Here is a 14,110-nt window from a genome sequence, read left to right as displayed (position 1 = left end):
AGAGGCTGGTATATTTTGGTATTTTTTTGCAAAATGTGACGTTCAAAAGAAACGGTGGAAGCAAGGTCACACTGCTAATCTACCTCGTGGTCGTGCGTGTCGCATTTTCATTAAAGTCGCCATTTTTAAAACTATATAGCGCCGAGTACACAATGACAGACGTGGAAAAGGAGCCCGAGAAGACCATTGCCGAGGATTTGGTGGTGACCAAATACAAGTTGGCCGGCGAGATTGTCAACAGTGAGTTTTTGGATATCCAACGCTGGTGGTAAAGGGAAAGCGAATAGTTCCAGGCCCTGCGACGTGGCGCTTACACAATTCTCTTGCCGCTCACGCTTACTTTCCCCTTTTACCTTTTGCTTTCCCTTTCGCCGCATCATCGCTTCGCCGCTGCCACGCGGTAACACTCTCAAGACACTTTTGCCTATTTCTGGACTCCCTGCTACGTTTAATTTTAGAAACCCTCAAGACGGTAATCGGACTCTGTGTGGCTGATGCCTCCGTGCGGGATATTTGCACCCAGGGTGACAATCTGCTCACCGAGGAGACCGGCAAAGTAAGTGCATCCTGCACCATCCCTGTTGCTACCCTGTCAGTTTCCCCAACTGTCCAATGATTAAAAACTTACACGATTGAGGGATTCCAGGCGACCATGTGCTTGGCTGGGATTCAATTCCCACGTTGGTGTACCTTCACCCACGTGTCTGGCTTGTGCGCTTGCCATCGGGCCCAAGGATTCACAGATTATGAGATCTGAGGACACTCTAAGCACATGAAAGAGTTCCCCATGATTGGAACACCATCACTGAACACTATTCTCTATTTCAAGGTATACAAAAAGGAGAAAGACCTGAAAAAGGGCATCGCCTTCCCCACTTGTCTGTCGGTCAACAACTGTGTATGCCACTTCTCCCCAGCCAAGAATGACACCGACTACACATTAAAGGCTGGCGACGTCGTCAAAATGTAAGGAATTTTCAATTATTATCTTTCTATTTGTTTTCATAAATGTCTCTTTCTTAGTGACTTGGGCGCTCATATCGATGGCTTCATTGCAGTGGCCGCCCACACAGTCGTTGTAGGCGCCAGTGCGGACCAGAAGATCAGCGGCCGACAAGCCGATGTCATTCTCGCCGCCTACTGGGCTGTCCAGGCCGCCCTGCGCCTCCTCAAAGCTGGAGCCAATGTAAGTGTCTTATTGGGACTTGTAGTCATTGGTCATGCAAGAAACGGATTGTCTGTCACGATTCTCCAGCGACTGGACATCTCAACGCTTGCAGAGATCATCTGCGGTGGCTGGTACTTGGTTTGGTCTACTTATTGGGGCTGGACTTTTGTGTCAGTTATCCTCATGGTTACATCTACTGCAGGCAACGGATTGATTGTGGCTCGATTGGTGGCACAGTTCATCTCAACGCCTGCAGAGAGAAAAGTGACGGTTTCGTGAACTGAACAAGTTCACTTTAGAAATGTTCGGTCTTTACTGTTGTCCACAACCCATTGATAATGAAAACTGTATGAAAAGTTCGCAGGCAACGGATTGTCTAATGCCGAACTCCTGGCTTAGTTCATCTCAAAGTCTGCGGAGAATAGATGCGTCAATTTCGTGAACTGAGCATGTTTAGATCCCAGAAATGTTCGGTCTTTAAAGTTGTCCACAGTCCTTAAATAATTACTTAATAATTGTTTAATTTTTGAGGTAATTGGTGACTAATTTGGAGATCTTTTTGTCTATTTTGTATAGAATTACTCCATCACCGATGCTGTGCAACAAATCAGCGAGTCGTACAAGTGCAAGCCCATCGAGGGCATGCTCAGCCACGAGCTGAAGCAGTTCAAGATCGATGGCGAGAAGACGATTATACAGAATCCCAGCGAGGCGCAGCGCAAGGAACACGAGAAGTGCACCTTCGACAAGCATGAAGTGTACGCCATCGATGTCATTGTCAGCACCGGAGAAGGAGTAGTCAGTATTGGCTTACATTGGATGCCCTATGATCCTTTTCCTAAACGCTTTCATATCCTTACAGGGTCGCGAAAAGGACACAAAGGTCTCTATCTACAAGAAGTCTGACGAGAACTACATGCTCAAGTTGAAGGCTTCCCGCGCCCTGCTGGCAGAGGTGAAGACCAAATACGGAAACATGCCCTTCAACATCCGCAGCTTCGAGGAGGAGACCAAGGCCCGTATGGGCGTTGTTGAGTGCGTCTCCCACAAGATGATTGAACCCTTCCAAGTGCTCTACGAGAAGCCAAGTAGGTGGAGATTGACTCTCTGATAGATCTGATATCTGAAGATATCTGAATGGCAGGACTTAATTCCGGATTTGGTACACCCTTGGGTGCTAAGTGCGGCCAGACATTCTGCCAGACCAAAGCCCAGGCATTGGCGTCTTCAGCAGTTGCCGTTCTGTGGCCTCTGTCTGAACATGCCACTGCTACAGTATACTTTAAATGAATCTTCCTTCCGCCATGAATCGAATGGAAGTGTAACTTATTTGTATTTCTATTCTAGCTGAGGTTGTGGCGCAGTTCAAGCACACGGTCTTGCTTATGCCCAATGGCGTCAACCTGGTCACCGGCATCCCCTTCGAGGTCGATAACTTTGTCAGCGAGCACAGCATTGCCCAGGAGGAACTGAAGGTATATTCCTCCTATATATACCCTATTCCTTCCGTAATAACTATCCTTTTTTTTTTAGACTCTTGTCACGCAGCCCCTGGGACCCGTGAAGGGCAAAGGAAAGGGAAAGAAGGCAGCTGCTGCTGGCGGTGGTGCGGCGACAAAGGTGGAATCGGCGCCGGCCGTTGTGACCAAGGCATAATCTCTGCTTTGCCAGCCAGCCCACCAGCAATCTGATACAAAGTGAACAATTGCGCTGCCTACTGCTGCCGCTCCACTGCGCTGCTGGTTTTTACTATCGATTTTCGCTGCAAAGTAGTAGATTCCGACAAACTATCAAAAAAGAAATACCCCCGATCTATTGACAACATGAACATGGAGACTATTTTGAGGATTTTTGTTCAAAATAAGCAGCGAAACGCAGTTCCATTTCCCCCCCAAACAACAAGAGCCAGAACAAATCCTCAATTCATCAGCAATATGCAACAAGAAAATTAATTAAATTAAAATCTTTATTCCCCGTACCATTAGGCTGGTTTCGTTCTATCGGTTTGTTCTTAACATCGCAACGAAATTAGCAAAAAAAAAAGCAAGAAGAACTGTCGTCAAATTGTAACAATTTTAACGCTAAAATGATCTTTAAATATAATTCAAAATATGAAACAAAACAAAAACGTTATTAACGCTGCGTAGTAGGTATTAAATAAAAGTAACATTTTTCTATAAAAACAAAAAACAGAAAACCGACAATTGCCATTTGACTTTTTTATTTTTAAATTTTACGAGAACGTTCCAATTTCAGACGCTTTTGATTTTGTAATAAATGCACTTTAAGATTTGTTTATTTTATACTTTTAATTTAGTTTTGATGTTCACATTCACATTATACATTTTTGTAATTTAGGTTTCTTGCATTTGTTTTTGTTTAGTTTTTTGTTTTTAATTTAAATTTTACAGTCTCATCTTTGAACTCTTGTGTTACGAAAGCAAGAATAACTTCGTTATATGGTTAGTGCTTATTGCCAGCTGCCTCCTGGAACCGGAACCGGAACCTCATGAAGAGCCAATTCAATCCAGATTAAATAATATACCGATCCCATACTTTCCCTCACAACTCATACTTATTTTTTCTTCTTGCGTAAAAAACAGAAAACAAAAAAAATAAAGTTGAAATTGCTCTACAGGGGAAAAGTGATAGAAAACAAGGACCAGCAGAGTTGCAGCCGACAGGGATGCGGGAAAGGATCTGGGATTTAATTGAATACAAGTTTTTATCGTTTTTCTTTTCTTGTTTTTTTTTTTTTGGTGTATTTTTAGTAGCTGCTGGCTGGCGGCCCATTTAGTTCATCATCCTAATTGTCGACATGGACGTCCATGGGCGCCGAGGCGGTCACGGTGCTCGACTTTTCCGGCGAGTCCAGGTAGATTTTTAAGGCGCGCTCCCGACGCTGGGAGTACCGGGTGGTCGAAACGCAGCCAACTCGATCCAATCTGGCCTTTTCCCTGGCACTCAACTGCCGTCGCTCGTCCAGTGTCAGATCCTTGATGGGTATGCTCTTATCTCTGCGAGTTGAGAGTTAAAGTTCGGATTAGTTACCACCATCGGAGGCTCAATCAATCCCATCCACTTACTTGTACAAGTAGATGTTGCCCGTCTGCGTCGTGTTCAGTGGGTACTTGTCCACGCTGCATGGCACCGAGTACCAGCTGGAGGACTCGTTCACGCTCACCGCCGATATGCTTGTGCAGGGGAAGTTGCTGTTCACCTGGGTGCCCATACATAAAAGAGATTAATACATAGTTTATGGAAAGGAGGTGGCATGAATTACCTTCATATAGCTCATTTTGTCCATGGTGATGTCGCTAATCTGTGATAATGAGTATCTGATGTCGGTGTCCTCTGCGGAGGAACAGAAGGATTGGAAGTGAGACACCTAACTTAGTACATTTGTGAAAGAGATTCTTACGGTCTAGTGTTATTTCCTGGAACTTTCCAAACTCCAACTTGGCCGGACACCATCGCCTCACGAATATGGTCATTGTGTCGTCCTTGGGCTGGGGGTTAACTCCGCTCTCGCACTCTTGCACAATGAACTGTTTCCGAGTAAGGAAAATATTTATTAGAAACTGCTCTCCTAATGCGTAAACTCCTAAAACCCACCTCCGCTGCCACGCTGGAGCGCATATCGCAGTAGAGCGTCTCGTCGTTGGCAAGGATTTTGATTGGACTGCGCCCGCCCTTGAGCCAGATCCGGCAGTTGTCCACTGTGAGCGTGGCGTACTTGGCGTCCATGCGATGCAGCTTGGCCACCAGCTCCTGCTTGGCCTGCTCGGCGGTGGTGTTGGCATTGTAGACCCATTCGCAGACACATGGGAGGCGCGACGTCTCGTTGTCCAGATCGCCCAATCGCAGGAAGTGGATTTTGGCCTTGTACTCATCTGCCTGGAGGTTCTTGCCGAGCTCCACCGTTAAAGTTTCGCCCTCGGTGAGGAAGACCAGGGAGTTGTTCTGATTGCTGGGGATGTTGCTCTCGTGCTTCCGCTGCAGCTTGAAGTATGCGCTGGGCACCTGGATAAGCTGTTCGATGTGTCGCTTGAAGGCCACCATTCGCATGTGAGTGCCGACCAGGAGCTTGTAGGCCTGCGTGGGTTTCCTCAGCTGGGCTTCCTCATCGGACTGATGGCCCGAAGTAGAACTACTTCCCACGACGTCCACGCACTTTATTTTACTGGCGTGGAAGAAGTACGATGTGCTGGGGGGCAACAACAATGGATCCACGACATCGGCAGCCGCATAGCTACCGTGGCCATTGCAGTAGGCATGTACCCGCATCATAGCATCGTGAGATGCCGCCTCATCCTCCGGGCTGGACAACTGCGGCGAGTGGCTGGTGGAGCTGACCTGGCTATCGCCGCCTCCCCGGTGTGCCAGATTCTCTGTTTCCACCAGGGTCCGATCACCATCGCTGAGACTGCTGTCCTCGGAGTTGGACTCATGCCCATGACTGGGACTGGGCTGCGTTTGTGACAGTAGCTCGAGAACATCCCGCTTGCAGTGCCGCCAATCGCTGTCGTTGTGGCTGCTGTAGCCCCCGGCTCCCTCGTGTCCGTTCATCATGGCGGCGTCTACCACATCCCCTCCACTTGCAGTCTAAACCAAGAAAAGATATCACTAAACATGTTGGATGTATAGAGAGAGATATGGTTTACGTACCTCGATGGTCTCCATGCTGGGAACGCCAAGCATTTCTAGACTGGCGGCGTCTGTGTTCGGGACATTCAAGTAAAAGTACGTAATTGATTTGAACTGGGTGTTGGCCAAATTCTGGAGTTGCAGCTGCGCCTCGGGCGTCGGATGGGGATCGTAGGCGACGAAAGCCTTCGGCACCGTGCCGCGCACCGTGGCAAGCAGGAACTGTTGCTCGCTAATGTGTAAACGGACGGCGATGGAGCGGCGCAGGACGTCGCTGGGTTCGCGTTCCCTCGCTGCTGAGTAAACCAGGAAGGGACCGTCCATCGCCATGGTCGATAGATCTACCATAAACACATACCACGTGATTCCATCCGGGGCATAGGTCTCGAACTGTTGGTCCTCCGCCCTGTACTCCAGCAGGAAGTCCAAACTGTAGTTTTGCGAGGCACGCAGCTCGGTAAGCGCCGGATCGGAGCAGTTCTCCAGGGACTGGATGATCGTCTCCATGGTCGAGTTGTAGGCCACCAGCCGACAGCGGGATAGGGGCGCAAACTCCTCCACATTCAGCATATCGTAGGCGGACATCAGCACTAGATTGATGTCGAAACTCTGCGATACGTAGACCCTTGTGATCTTCATCTTCTTCAGTGACGGATTGTAGAAGTAGACACGAGGTTTGTACAAATCCGGCAGAGCCAAGTCCGGGACTGTGTGGTGCCTGCCCAGACGCGTGCTACGGTTCTCATCCTCGGAGTGCAGCTTAGTCAGCAGACTCTTGATGTGCTCCGGAAAGTCGGCCACCTTTGCCGCCTGCTCGTTCCTCTTGGCGTCCACTTGGCGGTACATCAGCATATAGGCATTGGTGCTGGAGGTGTAGGCACTGGAGTAGTAGCTACCGTTGGGTCCACCAAATGAGCGCTGGATGTCCTCCTGGGTGATCTGTTTAAACCAAATCCCAATAGCTTTTGAATGTGATTTAAAATCAAGGATCAGGAGTAACTTACGGTGGAGACATTTTGGTCATTGAAGCAGAACCACTCGTTGCTGTCGAAGTCCTTGATGTAGGCATAGTAGTGGCCGCCGGAGGCACTACCCGAGTGGATCATTATCGCAAAGAGTTCGTACAGGTAGGGCCCGGAGCCCTGCTTGGTGCTCTTGCTGGTGCTGCTGCTCATGTCAATGCCCTCGTCCTCGTCGTTCAAATCATTCTCGTGCTGGCTGGAGCTCGCGGTGGTCACGACGCCGCTGCTCAGGTTGTCGTCCTCCATGGCCGAGCCACTGTCCGCCGTGCTGCAATCGTCCACGGTGCCATTGATCTGGGCATTCTGGTCGCCACTGTTGCCGCTCCGATTGATGAACGTGTTCAGGTTTAGAGTCTGCGGGAAGGTCACCCTGCAAGAAAAATGATTACCATCTCAGATCCAATGTGTCCGCCTGATTACCCACCTGTCGTTCAACTTGATGCGGTGCATGGTCTGGTAGTCGAAGTCGAAGCGCTTCAGGTGCAAGGTGAGGATGTATGGGAAGGACTTGAAGTGCAGTCCCTTGTGGGCATCGCACTTCTTCTTGCACTTCTCGCACAGATACTGGTTGTTGCCGTCGAGCGTCTCGGGCTGGACGAAGGCGCGCAGGGCCTCCTCGATGCTGCCGTACGCCGAGCTACTGCCAAATGGACGGACCGGCAATGGGATGTCCAGGAAGGTATCCTCCCGCGACTTCTCCGTGTTGCACTCCAGACACTTGACGTAGTCGTTCATCTTGCCCTCGTAGAGGTTTGAGATTAGATTGGATTGCTTGGTGTTCTTAAACTTGTGCTCCAGGGCGTCGAACATTACGCGACACAGCTCCTGAATGTCGTGCTGCTGCCAGGCTTCGGTTGAGTCCCAGCCGAAGCTGCGGGTCAAGTCGGTCGTCTCCACCGCCGCCTTGGGCGAGGTCTGCAAGTTCAGGAATAGCTTCTGCAACTGGTAAGGTATATTCTTCGCTTCATTGTCGTTGTCGAACTCCCAGCGGTACAGAGCGTTCCTGAACTCGGGCGTCATGTACAAGGCCTGCAGCAAGCTATTCAGATAGCAGGTCATGGCCTGGTTGACCAGACCCACATAGCCCCTGGGACCGCCATTGGTTTTGGCCAATCCCGTCTCCGCTTCCGTGGTAGCGGATGCCACAAAATCCGCCGCCGTAGTCTCGATCCGCTTCCACGATGGCAGCTCATCGCCGCCATACTTCCGGCGATAAAAGTTGGATAACATTGGATCCTGGCCATCGTCCGGTCCACTAGTCGTTTGATCTCCCTCGCCAATAGTTGCCTCCCCGTCCATGTCGTTGTTCGTTCCTCCAAAGTCGTAGCTGGGGCCCATCATCGTGGGGCTGGCGGAGGCGCCCAGAGCCAAGTCATCATCAGACAGTTGTTCCACATCCGAGACGCACAGATCCGAGAGGGGATTATCCACCGGGGAGATAAGGTTTCTGCTCTGAGGAAGCTGTTGCAGCTGCTCGGATATGCCGCTGTTGGTCAACTGGTCGATGGGCTCGCAATCGATCTCCTTAATAGGTGATGCCGGCTTCACCGGACTCGGGGAATCCGGTGTTAGCTTTAAGCTTTTCTTTGTCGCTGGGACTTTGGGACTAGCTTCTGGTGTCGATGTGGGAGTTGCTTGAGGCGCCTCTTCCGGAGCTAAAGCTACCTCCGCCGAAGGCGTCGTCTTTGGAGTGGCGCCAATCTTTGAGCTAGCCTTCGGACTCTTTTCTGGGCTGGATTCTGAACTGACGCTGGCTTTGGCGTCATCACCCGTCACCTTTGCCTTGCTCGGCGACGACGTACCCGAACCAGCTACTACCTTCTTTTTAACTTTCTTTTTCTCCCCAGAAACTGGACTCTTGGCCTTCGTCTCGCCATCTTTTTTCGCTTCCTTGGGCCGCAGGGTGACCACCACCTGGCGCTTCTTCATGGGCACCTCGAATCGTTTGGCCACATCGCCGTCCCAGCTGCCGGAGGGCAGGAGAAACAGATGGTTCTTCAACTGCCGCTCAAAGCCTTCGACATCGAACAGTAGTTGCGAGTCCAGGGCATTCAGATGGACCTTTAAAGATGGTTAGTTGCCAGTTAGTACTTGCATTTGTGAAGAGAATCTCAAGGTATACTCACCAGATCCTTGTTGTCGTGCGGCTGGAGAAGCAGCTCGAACTTTCCGTATGGGAACTGGGTGGCAATTAGGTCGATGACACGCTTCACGGTATACTGGGCGCGCACCACCACATTGATCTTCTTTTGCTCGGAACCGGGGGTCTGGTCGAAGACCGATACGGTGCACTGTTCGCTCTCCTTGTCCGTCATGTCCTGGCTGTGGTGCTGGGGAAGGTCCTGCGGGTGGAGCGATACAAAGATGGTGAGCTATACACATAAATTTGGGTATGATTATTAAATCTAGTATAAAATAAAGGAGTCCCACGGTGACACGATCTAGCCTTTGACGTATCTAGCCCGGCCAAGTTGCTGGTCATGATTCCCCCCCCATCCCCCAAGTAAATAAGGAAGAGAAATCCAGTCCCACCACCATTCAATGTTGCGAATGCGAAAAATCTCTTGTTTTCGACCTGATTCGCAAAAATAAAGCCCCTGAAAGCCCCCTCCCGGACTCTCGGACTCCCAGCCGCAATTGACGTGCTCCGGCTCGCTTTTCGCGCCTTATTTGTACGGGCCAGCACCAGTCGCTATATATAATCACGTAGACCGAATCGAGAATCGAGCATCGACTGCCCATCGCATCGTCCGGTGGCCCCAAACGAGAAACGAAAAATCGACACAGTGACTAACGCGCTACGGAATTTTCGTAAACAAGCAGCGCCGATCCAGTGCCGGAGGAGGATGCTGCTGGGCTGCTGGGGAGATGATTATTTGGACCATCGAGACGAACGTCATCATGGTCATCATGGCCGTTGAATGCATAAATTTCGGTGCAAATGTCACTTATACTTGGCTGTGGAGGCAGCTCCTCTTCTTTGTCGGATCCGGCACGACATTGTAACGGAAGTGGTGGCGATTATACCGAGAGGGAGTCACCCTCTGGCGTATCTGGCGCCTTCAATCCGCCAGTGCGCAAATTGTAAATGGAAGGGGGCGTGTCCCGCCCACACATACACATATACCAGCCGATAAAATCCAAATGAGAAGAAGCCTACGAGGAAATTTCAATATTTTCTGACAGATTTAGGTGAAGCAGATGGAAATTAATAATAATTTCTTAATAAATATTATAGAATGTCATGTCTAATAGTTAAATCTTTAAAGAAAAGTATTTAAAATTGAATCTAACATGATATTTTTAAGAAATATTCAAGTGGCTGTGCATCTAATTGAGTGTCTCTTGCAATGTTTTTCCAATTCTTTGCACCAAAATAACCACAAGACATGATATATATACGATTTGGATGTGAATGTACTGCAGTTTGGCGTTCAAACACATGTTGGATGGACATCCAAACAGCCGAGCGGGCGAGCGGGCGAGAGGAGGCGAGATGGGGATCCAAAAATGCTAATACATGTCGGCCAGCAGAAATCAAAATAAGAAGCTCGTGCTGCTAAAAATAGAAACTGGCGGCGACAACCGACGGACGGACACATCGACGGAAAGAAAGCACACACGCGTATATCTTTGGCTATTTGTAAAATGCGAAGGTTTTCGCAAGATCCGTAAGATGTGAACGGTCTATCTGTCAGAACGGTATGGCTACCACCATTCTTCCCATCTTATTATTTAGATTATGTTTGCAGCACTCTCCTCTGTATCGACATCATAGACATTCGTTATATGTACTATGTAGATCTCGATCGAGCTCATCGTCTCACATAAATTTGTGCTATTTTTGAAACTATTTTCGGTGACTGTGGCCTGCAAAACTAACCCGCACACCGATCTGCCCAGCTGCCGGAAATCGCAGGATTCCGCAATAATCCCAACCCAAACCAAGTCACATAATGCACCACCACATCGCCCACACAATCTCCATTACGAAATAGCACCACTCTTTGCTATTCTTAGACCCGAGAACCTCCTTCGGCTTCTGCCCACCAACTTCAGTTGGAGTGGACTCTACTGTATATATCAAATTGGTTTATATCTATATGGAGCACATCGCTTCTATATATTTTCGGGTGCCGTACCGAAGATCTCGATCTATTCTTTCCGGACTAGAAGAATCCGCCGTCAACGCACCACATCGTTCACGCGTATACTGCCCGATTCAGATCCATATTCCGATGCCGATGGCCGATCGGATTCAAAATTCGGTTACCGATTCGTATTCCGAAGATGTGGGGCACTGGCGGTCACAATTATAGTATTTTATAGTTTTTCTTTTTAAAATATAATTATTAATAGTAATTTTTAATAGCTGGAGAGATTTAAATAATAATGCAATGACCTTTTCAATGTTTTTGGTTGGAATTCCATAACATTTTCTACCTAAGTACTAGGATAACTTTATTTTTAAAAATATATATATTTATTCTTAGAATTTTGGGCAGAACTACATACCCTATAGTACATATCTTAGTCGATATAGTGTCCACCCCCGATTGTTAGAGAATATATTCCCTGGCACTTTATTTTTGAACAGAATGCCGATGCAGGCCTTTTTATTAAATCTAACTCTTTAGCTGCGAAACAATGTACATACATATGTACCTACATATATCCCAGAAAACTGATAACCACTATCGTGTGGTCATAGGAGAGAAGGCACTCCCGAGCACTTGGAAACTGCAGGGCACCACCGAGCCTCAGGCCCCAGGGGGATTACTCAATGAATATAGGCGATGCAGCTGAGAACGTTTAGCGAAAGTGCTATTATTGGTGCTCGCTCGCTCTGTCCGCCAGTCTGTTTGCACAAATGAATGACTATTTTTATAATGCAGCAGTAGCAGCAGCAGCAGTTGCCGCACTGAGACATCCTTTTCCCCAAGGCGCCATGACTAAGGCTAAGGTGCTAGCTCCTGACCGCTGCCTCTTGGCGTTGGAGGGTAGGGATGGAAGTTACTTTCGTTTGCGCAACACCTACAGTAGTGTATATATGGAGGGCGGTGGGCGGGACGATCGGTCAAGGCTTTCTTGCTTCTGCTTCGGAACGTGACACGCAAATGTGTGTATGTGTTGTGGTGTGGAGTGGTGTGCGTGTCGGTTTTGGCAACAAATATGCTCCCACTGGCCGTCCTTGGGGTGTCGCAAAGGAGCGTCCATATGTCGCTAGCCTGCAGCCCAAAAGGGCCTCCGACTTGGGTCGGGACTGTGTTTTCATTCCACCTATATTCATATGGCTATGGGCGTGTGTATGTGTGTGTGTACCTCCTTCAGCTTACCTCGAAAAGTGTGAAAATACTGCGGTATATTTCAGTGTATTTGTGATGATATATGCGGCGGAACGGTGCTGGGAAATGCGGCGATGGCGTTACGGATGACTCCTCGGATTCCTGGCGTCCACGTCCACTCGGTGCAGTTCGAATCCAGTGAAATTAAAATGCTTGACGCGACATTTTTACAAATGTTTTTTTGTTGTTCGTCTGCGGCTGTTTTGCGAGTTTCGTGTGTCCGTGTGACCGTCGTGGCGCGATGAAAAAATACCAACTGGTGTTACCAAACTACGTTACAAATATGTTGGGTTTCAAAAATAATCTCTAAAGTCTAAAATAAGTCTAAAACAATTAATAATTTAAATATTTTATATAATTATTATCAGTTCTCTTTGAAATTCTCTGAAAAATTCCTTCATTGATATTTACGATGCCAGTTTACGGTAAACCTTCTACTGGTAACACCAGAACTGGTTTTCTGTAGAAAAATTTAAAATAAACCTGAAAAATATTTTGTTCTTCGATTTTGATGCAGAATTATGGAGAATCGATCTACAAATCGATTAAGGTATTCCGCTCAAGAATCGGATAGGAATTGGCCAAGATATAGCCATCGCTGGGGGCGAAGTTGTCCTTCCATGCACTTTTCATAAGTTTGGAAGGGGACCCCCCAGAAAAGTTGAGAAAAAATCTGAAAAATATTTTGTTCCTAGATTTTGATGTAGAATTGCGGAGAATCGATCTACAAATCGATTAAGGTATTCCTCTCAAGAATCGGATAGAAATTGGCCAAGATGTAGCCATCGCTGGGGGCCATATTGTCCTTCCATGCACTTTTCATAAGTTTGGAAGGGGACCCCCCAGAAAAATTGAGAAAAAATCTGAAAAATATTTTGTTCCTAGATTTTGATGCAGAATTACGGAGAATCGATCTAAAAATCGATTAAGGTATTCCTCTCAAGAATCGGATAGAAATTGGCCAAGATATAGCCATCGTTGGAGGCCACATTCTCCTTCCATGCACTTTTCATAAGTTTGGAAGGGGACCCCCCAGAAAAGTTGAGAAAAAATCTGAAAAATATTTTGTTCCTAGATTTTGATGTAGAACTACGGAGAATCGATCTACAAATCGATTAAGGTATTCCTCTCAAGAATCGGATAGAAATTGGCCAAGATATAGCCATCGCTGGGCGCCATATTGTCCTTCCATGCACTTTTCATAAGTTTGGAAGGGGACACCCCAGAAAAGTTGAGAAAAAATCTGAAAAATATTTTGTTCCTAGATTTTGATGTAGAACTACGGAGAATCGATCTACAAATCGATTAAGGTATTCCTCTCAAGAATCGGATAGAAATTGGCCAAGATATAGCCATCGCTGGGGGCCATATTGTCCTTCCATGCACTTTTCATAAGTTTGGAAGGGGACCCCCCAGAAAAGTTGAGAAAAAATCTGAAAAATATTTTGTTCCTAGATTTTGATGCAGAATGATGGAGAATCGATCTACAAATCGATTAAGGTATTCCTCTCAAGAATCGGATAGAAATTGGCCAAGATGTAGCCATCGTTGTGGGCCACATTGTCCTTCCATGCACTTTTCATAAGTTTGGAAGGGGACCCCCCAGAAAAGTTGAGAAAAAATCTGAAAAATATTTTGTTCCTAGATTTTGATGCAGAATGGTGGAGAATAAATCTACAAATTGATTAAGGTATTCCTCTCAAGAATCAGATAGAAATTGGCCAAGATATAGCCATCGTTGGGGGCCACATTGTCCTTCCATGCACTTTTTATAAGTTTGGAAGGGGACACCCCAGAAAAGTTGAGAAAAAATCTGAAAAATATTTTGTTCCTAGATTTTGATGCAGAATTACGGAGAATCGATCTAAAAATCGATTAAGGTATTCCTCTCAAGAATCGGATAAAAATTGGCCAAGATATAGCCATCG

General features: G+C 47.4%; 2 protein-coding genes across 5 annotated transcripts; one reads left to right on the top strand and one right to left on the bottom strand.

The window, feature by feature from the left end:
* The first annotated feature begins 54 nt into the window (after positions 1-54).
* Positions 55-3,464, top strand: LOC6493319 (proliferation-associated protein 2G4). Its single transcript, XM_001957480.4, has 8 exons — positions 55-240; positions 459-556; positions 830-966; positions 1,024-1,186; positions 1,745-1,966; positions 2,031-2,256; positions 2,516-2,643; positions 2,702-3,464. The coding sequence occupies exons 1-8, from the start codon at positions 153-155 to the stop codon at positions 2,822-2,824; spliced, it is 1,185 nt and encodes a 394-aa protein (XP_001957516.1). The 5' UTR covers positions 55-152; the 3' UTR covers positions 2,825-3,464.
* Positions 3,465-3,855: 391 nt separating this feature from the next.
* LOC6506626 (ubiquitin carboxyl-terminal hydrolase 47) lies at positions 3,856-12,454 on the bottom strand. 4 transcript variants are annotated; one of them, XM_014909362.3, is made up of 10 exons: positions 12,174-12,453; positions 8,964-9,179; positions 7,262-8,898; positions 6,820-7,207; positions 5,837-6,754; positions 4,784-5,773; positions 4,590-4,716; positions 4,452-4,522; positions 4,255-4,388; positions 3,856-4,185 (listed from the first exon to the last, which is right to left on the bottom strand). In XM_014909362.3, the coding sequence occupies exons 2-10, from the start codon at positions 9,150-9,152 to the stop codon at positions 3,975-3,977; spliced, it is 4,665 nt and encodes a 1,554-aa protein (XP_014764848.1). In that variant the 5' UTR covers positions 9,153-9,179; positions 12,174-12,453; the 3' UTR covers positions 3,856-3,974. The 4 variants fall into 4 exon arrangements, with proteins under 4 accessions (XP_014764848.1, XP_014764850.1, XP_014764849.1 ...); XM_014909364.3 differs by lacking the exon at positions 12,174-12,453 and adding an exon at positions 10,980-11,065; XM_014909363.3 differs by lacking the exons at positions 3,856-4,185; positions 4,255-4,388; positions 4,452-4,522; positions 4,590-4,716; positions 4,784-5,773 and having other exon boundaries at positions 5,912-6,111; positions 6,174-6,754; positions 12,174-12,454.
* Positions 12,455-14,110: the final 1,656 nt, after the last annotated feature.

The sequence above is a fragment of the Drosophila ananassae genome, chromosome 2R (assembly GCF_017639315.1).
Source record: "Drosophila ananassae strain 14024-0371.13 chromosome 2R, ASM1763931v2, whole genome shotgun sequence".
NCBI lineage: Eukaryota > Metazoa > Arthropoda > Insecta > Diptera > Drosophilidae > Drosophila > Drosophila ananassae.
This window is presented reverse-complemented; position numbering and strand designations above follow the sequence as displayed.

Excerpts from the sequence above, each read along its gene's own strand:
- LOC6493319 (XM_001957480.4), top strand. The coding sequence starts at position 153 with ATGACAGACGTGGAAAAGGAGCCCGAGAAGACCATTGCCGAGGATTTG. Across the intron at positions 557-829 it reads TCACCGAGGAGACCGGCAAA|GTATACAAAAAGGAGAAAGA; the intron begins GTAAGTGCATCC and ends CTCTATTTCAAG. Across the intron at positions 1,967-2,030 it reads TCAGCACCGGAGAAGGAGTA|GGTCGCGAAAAGGACACAAA; the intron begins GTCAGTATTGGC and ends ATATCCTTACAG.
- LOC6506626 (XM_014909362.3), bottom strand. The coding sequence starts at position 9,152 with ATGACGGACAAGGAGAGCGAACAGTGCACCGTATCGGTCTTCGACCAG. Across the intron at positions 6,755-6,819 it reads ATGACCAAAATGTCTCCACC|ATCACCCAGGAGGACATCCA; the intron begins GTAAGTTACTCC and ends TGGTTTAAACAG. Across the intron at positions 5,774-5,836 it reads CCAGCATGGAGACCATCGAG|ACTGCAAGTGGAGGGGATGT; the intron begins GTACGTAAACCA and ends TTCTTGGTTTAG.